We start from the raw sequence: 9,503 nt of genomic DNA on the forward strand, positions 1-9,503 counted from the left end.
AAAACTACCACCCTCCTTCAGTGGGGACTACAATCTCCTGCTCTTTGCTCCTTCCCTCCTTGTGGTTAAGTGCCTGGTCTTTGTAGTCATTTGAATTTTTTCATCATTCCCTTAGGAGTTCCATGGGTGTAAACAATAGCACAAAACAGCATTGTTATATCTCTGGCTGAATACCTTCAACATATGACAAAATAATAACATTTGAAATGTAAGCGCTGTAATGAGACTTGCTTAGTTGACATTAAACAGATAAAATTATGAATGCTGATTTTAAAAAGTGTTTATTATTGACCAATATGTTTGAATTTCTAAGGCGCACTGTCTAGACTTCTTCCTTTAAAAAATAGGAATTCCATAAAAAATTTTTTAACCTGCTTCCAATTGATAATGGTGTTAGAACATGAAAATTTAGCCTCCAAATTTACCCAGACCTTTTCATTGAGTAACAGTACAAATGCAAAATATGAAATCCATTTGATTTCTTTGTCTTTGGATAAAAAATAATCAACTAAAAATACACACTCTGTAGACGTTTTAGGAAAGACTTCAACTCTAACAGTAAAATTCTATCAGAAGAAAGAAAACACTGAGACACACAGAGCTCGGGTGAAACTCAACTGTTGGCGTGTCACTCTGTCTGCCATTCTCTTACCTAAAGCAGAATTGACTCTGAATATCCTTTCTGTATGAGCAGCTTCCCCGGCTATGTGCGTTACTTCCACACTTCTGCCGCGGGACTCATGAAAATAGCAAATCAAATGTTTGCTGTTTTCCCTGTTTCTGATGTAAGAAGTCTTTAATGAACTGTTTGTCTCAATCCAAATGTCATGTTTGTCTTCTTAGATCTCCAAATGTTCCCCGGAGTCGTGCTTTTCCCTTTGTGATCCGAGCATTCTTCTATTTCCCCTGTTATTTTTTCCTAGAGCAGGGTTTCTCACCAGCAACACTGTTCCTCTTTTGGTCCAGATAATGCTTAGCTGTGGGGGCTGTCCTGTGCATTGCAGGTTCGGCAGCATTTCTGCTCTCCGTGCGCTGAATGCCAGTAACACTCTCCTCCCCTCACATCCTCCTTTGCTTTGTAACAACCCTCAGTGTCTCTAGACTTCACCCCGCATCCCTGGGGAGGGAGGGAGAGGAAGACAACTGCCCCCAGGTTCACCACCACAGCCCTGCAGCTACAGAGGTTTCACAAAAACAGCACCATGGTTTGCATTTCCCGAGGGGAAAAGAGATTTATAAAACATTGGCTCCACCTCACTAAAGGGAAAACAAAACAACAAAACGATTCTTGTATTTTATCATCCTCCTGACTTGGAGTCATAGAGACTTACCTCTTTGTTAACCAGTACTCTGGGGAACTTTATAAATGTTTATAGACTTTTATAAACGACCAATTTCTCCTTTCGGATTATTTTAGACACCTTTAAACATATAGACCTAAGTAATTCTACTTTCAACTAAATACTTGTAAAGCGGATTATATTTTCCAGTTTTACTGAGAGATAATTGACAGACATCACTGTATAAGTTTAAGGCATACCACATGATGGTTTGATTTACATATATTGTGAAATGATTACCACAGTTCGGCTAACATCCATCTTTTCACATAGATAAAATAAAAAGAAAAGAAAGAAGAAAAGAATAAAGGGAAAAATTTTTCCCCTTGGGATGAGAACTCTTAGGATTTACTCTCATCAGCTTTCCTGGGTATCATACAGAGGTGTTAGCCACAGTCATCATGTTACATTATATCCTTAGAACTTACTTATCTTACAACTGGAAGTTTGTACCTTTCACCGCTTTCCTCCGATTCCTCCACCTCCTACCCCCAACCCTGGTAACCACATGTCTGATCTCCTTTTTCTCAGTCTGTTCGGTTTCTTTATTTTTTTTTTTCTCCTCTTCCTGATTTTTTTGTTTGTTTGTTTTAGATTCCACATATTTAGATTTAGATTTTAGATTTGCTTTAGATTCCACATGTAAGGGAGATCATACAGTATTTGTCTTTCTCCGTCTGACGTACTTCACTTAGCATGATGCCCTCAAGGTCCATTCATGTTGTCCTAAATAGTAGGATTTCCTCACTCTTTATGGCTGAATAATATTCCATTGTACATGTATGTATATATACCACAGCTTTATCCACTCATCCCTTGGTGGACACTTAGGTTGTTTCCATGTCTTGGCTATTGTAAATAATGCTGCAGTGAACATGGGGGTGCAGATATCTTTTAGCGTTAGTGTTTTTGTTACCTTTGGATATGTTCCCAGAAGCAGAATTACTGGATATATGGCAGTTCTATTTTAATTTTTTGAGGATCCCCCAAACCTACTCCCTACTTTCCTAGTATCTGTACCAATTTACAGTCTCACAAGGGTTCCCTTTTCTCCACATTCTCTCCAGCATCTGTTATCTTTTGTCTTTTTGATGATAGCCATTCTAACAGGTGTGAGGTGATATGTCATTATGATTTTAATTTGCATTTCCCTCATGACTAGTGATGTTGAGCATCTTTTCACCTACCTCTTGGCCTTTCATAGATCTTTGGAGAAATGTCTCTTCAGGCCCTTCGCCCATTTTTTAACTGAGTTGTTTGGAGTTGTCATCAGCACTACTGGTCAGAGGGCCTGGAAGACACTCTCCACAGCAGGTGGGGCTATAACCCAGCACCTTGCCTGGATGTGGGCAAACCAGGCTCTGGGGCTGGCAAAACTTATTTGAGGATCTGAATGAGGCAGAGCTGTACCCCGCCAAGGTCCGTGGTCAGAGTATGCTTCTGCCTGGGCTCTGCAGGTAAGCAAAGCTGCTGCCTGGGGCTACTACTTAGGCACTGCACGTATGAATTTGGTCTGCCAAGGTTCAAGTGCTGGTTGTTGCAGGGCCCTCCCCGCTTCACAGTCACACTCAGATTCCCAATGGTTGTACCCTAAATATCCCCCTATAAGCCCTGTGGTGCAAGAGCAGAGTAGGGCTCCCACAAAGCATCCCACAATGCTGGGGGAGGGGGCTGGTTGTCTTCCGGGTGTTCTTTTTTTTCAACTGTGGGAACGTGTGGCTCAGGAAAGACCTCTGCACATGGTGCTGCACAGTCCTGGGGGAGGAGCAAAGTGGTCAACACTTAACCCCTTCTCTTATCTGCTAATGTAGTCTGTCTTGGTTTCTGTGGTGCAGGGGTATGCTTCAACCTCACCTCCCTGTACTAGGAATCTCTGTACTAGGAATGTCTTATTCTTGAATAGATGCTAGTTGTTCTTGGTAACGTCACTCTCAAAGCGTGTGTTTTTGTTTTTTTTGTAAAGAACATAGTGCATGCTGTCCACACATCTTTGGAGCATCCTGCAGGTCCCTTACAATCCCATCTGTTTACTTTCCAATTCCAACCATAGATAATGACTTAATTCCCTCACTTTTCTCTTTAGTATTATCACACATGCTTGTATTTGTAAACAACAAATTGTTTCATTTTGTACATTTTTGAACTTCAAGTAGAATCATCCTGTATGTATTTTGTGACTTACTTTTTTTGTTCAGCATCGTTTGTGAGATTTATCCATGTTGATACATTTAGCTGTATTTCTTCATTTTGCTGCTTATAGTATTTTATGTATAACTAACTATATAATATTTTATTTACCAATTCTCCTATCAGTAGACATTTGGGTTATTTTGAGTGTTTTTGCTATTATAAACACTGTTTCTATCAACATTCTTGAACTTGTTCCCAGCAGGCCTCTATGAGCTTCCGTAGGGTATTTTTCCAGGAGTGATGTTGCTGAGTCATAGGATATATGTACCATCAAATTTAATAGAAAATGCCAGGTTGTTTTCGAAAGTAGTTGTACCAGTTTGCACTCCCACCAGCAATATGTGAGAGGTCCTGTTACTCTACATCTTCTCTAACATTTGATATTATTGGACTTTGAGATTTTTGCCAATCTAGTGGGTATAAAATATTATCTCTTGTGATTTAATCTGCATTTTCTTAGATAGCTTTCCCTGAATATCATTTCATATATTTACATGTCATTCATTTATAGCTCTTTTGTAAAGTTTCTGTTCATGTCTAGTCCTTATTTTTAAAAACTGATTGCTTTTCTTTTATATGATGATTTATTGGCATCCTTTTTATATCCTGGTTAGTGATCCTTTGACAGTTATATATGTTGCATATTATCTTCTCCCAGTTTGTACATTATTTTTACTTTTACCCTATGGTATTTATGGATGAACAGAATTCTCTATTTTGTTGCCTTTTCCTTTAGAGTTCAAACCCTTCTGTGTCTTAAGAAATTTATACCTACCCTAAAGTCAGAAAGATATTGTATATTACTTTCTAAATGTTTTATAGTTTTTGCCTTCTTTATTTTTATATGTAAACCATCTAGAATTGATTTCCCATGTTTTCTCTGAGGTAGGGAACCAAGTACATTTTTATCCATAATTATACCCAGTTGTCCAAGTGAAAAAACTACCTTTACCCCACTCTTCTGCCATGTTGCTTCTGTCAGGTATCGAGCATGTATGTGTGGATCTATTTCTGGTCTATTTGCCTGCCTTTTCCAATACTACACTCATTGAATTATTTTAGCTTTATTTTAAGTCTTCATATACAGTTTTGGAAGAAATCTATACATTGATAATGACAACTTTTAATTTGTTGACATAGCACAGAATCAAGTATAAATGAATTAGCTAATTGATAGTTTTTAACCTTCTGTATCTCTTTGGTTTCATTCTATCTGATACTTGCCAGTGTCTAGACCAGTATAGGCTATACATATTCCAGATTGAAGTTATCGTTGATCCATATACATAGTGTAGTTTGCTAATTGAAAATGACATTTTTTATAGGAATTTCAGTTTATCTTATAGGAATTTGTGAAGATCAAATATTCACATGCACAAATATTTCTAATTTCTTGGTTATAGATAGTATGACTTCATAATCTATTTTTAGGTTATGTCTGAGTGGCAATCCCTTATGTGAATGAAAAGATATGCTTGGATTGTGTTTCTTTAAAGATAACTTTGTCATGAGGTCAATATGTTCCAAGCCGTTTTGTCACGCAGAAATAAATTAGAGGAACAAAAGATTTAAGTGAAACCACATTTGTAATTGCAAAAGAATATGGTTGTAAACAACCTTCTGAATATGTAAATAAATTTAATGTTTGTAAACTTTTGATATTAGGATGTTGACATCCAGACATCTTGTTACCAAGGTTTCTGGTAATCATTCTCCTGTTAAAGATTTGCATTATTTCATGAGAGCATATGACATGGGCTTTGTGATATCAGAATTCTCAAAGTAAACTATGAAAAGGAAGTGCCATTTAGGGAAATTATTTTGAAGTTATGTTTTTATTAGAGACATATAGCAAAACACAATCACTTAATAAAAGTTAATTATTGAAGTATATCATTTTAAACAATACACTAATGTTGAATACAACTGTAAGTTAATACACATTCAGTTGAATCAATTTTCCCAGCTTTTTGAATTTCAAAATTGCTAGGTTTCTTTTACTGCTATTTCTTTTTTATTTCAACATTGCTAGGTTTGTTGATATTCAGAATTTTTCATTGTAAATTTAAAATAATGGTTATATATTCCAAGATTTACCTTTATTAGCCCTTCTGAAGAGTTGAAATTTATGTTAATTGCAAAACTGAGGCATGGATATTATGTCCTGACTTTCCCTGTTTCCAGGCAGAGGACAGACAGAGAAAATAAAGGGAACCAGAGATATTTTCTTTATACTCAGGAATCCATATTTTGTCCATATTTTATCCATATTTTAAAAACTACAATGTTATTATAGATTGTAATTTTTTTCAGGGAGGTGACTGTGATAGTTAATTGTCACAAATCCATATTGTTCCAATTGAAGATGGGTAATAAATACAAACTTTAGGATGCTGATGGAGACAATAACGACAAGCCACATGTTGGTGTGAGACAGGTGCTTTTTAATTTGGAATTTTTCAGAAAAGTGACCCTTCCAAATGGATAGGTGAATATATAATCATTTAGCCCAGTGGTTTTTAATAAAACACAGCTGAAGGTGATATAATCTGATATTTAAACTAGGCTCAGAGCCTCAGTATTTAGTATTTCTCTTGAAAAATTTCAATTCTTTAATTCTAAATGATTGCCTTTGATGAGGGTGCTTGGTTGGGTAGCAGAAAAAGGGAAAGAGAAAAAAAAGATTCCTACTAATAGAAATACTTAGATTATTTGGCAATAACCCAGTTTACTTTTCTTTAGTTGCCTGCGGCCAGCCTCCTGTTGTAGAAAACGCCAAGACCTTTGGAAAGATGAAACCTCGTTATGAAATCAACTCTCTGATTAGATATCACTGCAAAGATGGTTTCATTCAACGCCACCTTCCAACTATCCGTTGTCTCGGAAATGGAAGATGGGCTATGCCTAAAATTACCTGCATGAACCGTAAGTGGTCCTTTAGAAAGAATGGACAACCGTGCTATAACAACTACTAGACATGCTCATTTTATGGCTACGGTATTGGTAGTTTAGGGTATGGAGCAAGTAATATTGTTGTGTTTTCTTTCTTTCTTTCTTTCCTTCCATGTAGCATCTGCATACCAAAGGACTTACTCTAAGAAATACTTTAAAAATTCCTCATCAGCAAAGGACAATTCAATAAATACATCAAAACATGATCACCGTTGGAGCCGGAGGTGGCAGGAGTCCAGGCGCTGATCCCTAACATGGCAAACATGTGTTTTCATCATTTCAGCCAAAGTCCTAACTTCCTGTGCCTTTCCTATCACCTCGAGAAGTATTATCAGTTGGTTTGGATTTTTGGACCACTGTCCAGTCATTTGGGGTTGCTGTGCTCCCAAAACGTTTCAGATGAAAGTATTGGCATTCAAAAAGAAAGCTAACAAAATGAAAGAAAATGAGGGCAGAAAGTAACTGTTTCCAGCCTATCTAATTTCTTTAGTTTTCTATTTGCCTCCAGTGCAGACCATTTTATAATGTATACCAGCCTACCGTACTATTTAAAAAGCTCCATTTCAGCACCAATGGCAATGTAAATAAGATGATTTAATGTTGATTTTAATCCTGTATATAAAATAAAAAGTCACACAGAGTTTGGGCATATTTAATGATGATTATGGAGCCTCAGAGGTCTTTAATCATTGGTTCGGCTGCTTTTTGTAGTTTGTTTAGGCTGGAAATGGTTTCACTTGCCCTTTGTCAGCAAGACTGAGGACGGCTTTTCCTGGACAACTAACAAACACAAGGTCTTGTAGGTCACTGCGCCATGTCAGCCGTAAGTGCAGTTTGCTTCCACGTGACGCTGAAGCCTGGCTGACAGGATCCCCACAGAACTAGGGACTGCACCGTGGAACTCTTCTTTGCTGCATTCCTTTTTCTTCACTTACAGGAAAGGCCTGAATGGAGGACTTTTCTAGGACCAGGAGCATTTTTTTAGGGGTCAAAGTGCTAATTATTAACTCAACCAGGTCTCCTTTTTAATGGCTTTCGTAACACTAACTTGCAAGATCACAGATCAACGCATTTCAAATGGATATAGACCTAAGGGTTCTGGAGGGTGGGGGATTGTTAAAACAACTGCACACATTCAAAGAAAGAAATTTTGTATATATAACCATTTTAATCTTTTATAAAGTTTTGAATGTTCATGTATGAATGCTGCAGCTGTGAAGCATACATAAATAAATGAAGTAAGCCATACTGATTTAATTTATTGGATGTTATTTTCCCCAAAACCTGAAAATTGACCTAGTATGCTAGTTATTTTTCAGTGTTAGCCTTTATGCTTCCCCCACACCATTTGGGACCATATAATCTAGGTATTTTGTCCCTGATTAAATAATGTGATGGATAGAACGCATCCAGTGTTTATTATGAGAAGAGTGGAAAATGTATAGCTTTCAGCAAATGGTGTTTGCCCATTCTAAGCAAGGAGCTACAGATGGAATGTGGGTATTTCTTCCTGTTAGGTGGAGTGTACATGTTGACATTTCTCCCTATCTCTTCCTACTGTGTTTTCTCCCTTTATTTGAATAAAGTGACTGCTGAAGATGAATTTGAATCATTATCCACTTAATGTTTAAGGAAAACCCTGTCATGGAAAGAAGGCATTTGGGAGTCTTTCCCTAATTTTAGTTAGAACAACCTTGAGAAGAGCAGACAACAAATAAAATGCACAAAGAGCAGACCCAACATGGATTCGTTTTCATGAAACCTCCTTTGGCTTGGAAGGAACAACAGTAGCTCCCATCACCCTCAGAGTCTTTCAGCAAGATCCCTTGGTTGCTGCACTAAGTATAATCCACCTCTGAGTGTTCCAGAGCACAGAACAACACTGTGTTGACCTCTTAGGTTTTAATTTTTCTCCTTCATTACAATGCACATAATACGTTCCTGTATTTATATTATAACGTGTATAGTGTAAAATGTGAATGACTGTTGTTCTTTTTTTTTTTTTTTGTGAATGAAAATCTAAAACCTTTGTAACTTTTTATACCTGCTTTTGTTTCACCAAAGAAACCTAAAGTCCTTCTTTTACTATACTGTGACTGGTCTGGTTATTTACAACTTGAAATGCTAATGTGCACCGACATTTTTACGTTCTAGTTCCATCACAAAGTTCAAGCTGCTGGCTTGGATGAAATGATTTTGTGGCTAGCAGAGAAGTGATTATATATGTACCTGCAAAAATTGAGAGTAATTCCAATAGTGTTTACATCTACACAGTTAGGCATTAATCTCATATGTGAAAGAAACATGCAGTAGGAAAAGTGATATCTCACATTTACAAAATGTTTCCTGTGAACCAGGCCAAGTGCTTTGCGTGTATCATCTCCCGATAGGCCTGTGAGACAGGTGTCGTTACTATCTGATTAATGAGAGATCAGCTGTAGAAAACTCAAGTCCTTGGTCCAAAGTCACATAATAGTTTTTAGTCAATGAGGTAATCTCCAGGGCCTGCGTGACATCCTCAAGAAAAATACAAAATATTATGTTCCAATTGTTATACATTTAGGAGGTTAATTTACTGCCTAGAAGATTCTATCTAAAAAGTGATCAGAAGATGTCAAAAACACCAAGTTTCTATCCACCCAGATTTCCATCCATTCCTTCATGTTTGATTCATTCACTATTTATTGAGTACTTATTACATCAGGCACTGTTCTAGGCTCTGGAGATTCAGCAGTGAATGAGTTAGACAGGTCTCTGCCCACATAAAGGTTTTATACTGGATGCATCCCATGGGGATTTTTTTACAGCCTATTCCATTCAATATATTTACGGATAATTTGGAAGAACAAATCCGTGATATGTTCTAAGGTTGTATCGAAGATATCAGAAAGGACAAAGGTGAGTTGAAAATTATTTTGAGGTTTCTTTCTTGGAATGTCAAAAATATGTGGGAAGTCGGGCATGAATAGATGCAGAAGAGATTCTTTTCCTTGCTGAGCTTGTCCTTATAACATGCAATCC

At 37.1% G+C, this 9,503-nt stretch overlaps 1 protein-coding gene across 2 annotated transcripts in view; it reads left to right on the top strand.

The window, feature by feature from the left end:
• The window catches only part of VCAN (versican), a 114,218-nt gene extending 106,488 nt beyond the window's left edge, over positions 1-7,730 (top strand). For both annotated transcript variants that reach the window (XM_028114490.2, XM_028114491.2), the window contains 2 exons: positions 6,273-6,455; positions 6,601-7,730. In XM_028114490.2, the coding sequence (XP_027970291.2) occupies positions 6,273-6,455; positions 6,601-6,728 (311 nt within the window). In that variant the 3' untranslated portion in view covers positions 6,729-7,730. The remainder of the gene's footprint in view (positions 1-6,272; positions 6,456-6,600) is intronic.
• Positions 7,731-9,503: the final 1,773 nt, after the last annotated feature.

This window comes from Eumetopias jubatus, unplaced genomic scaffold (assembly GCF_037043125.1).
Source record: "Eumetopias jubatus isolate StellerSeaLion01/CBP00866 unplaced genomic scaffold, mEumJub1_p1.0 scaffold_5, whole genome shotgun sequence".
Classification (NCBI taxonomy): Eukaryota; Metazoa; Chordata; class Mammalia; order Carnivora; family Otariidae; genus Eumetopias; species Eumetopias jubatus.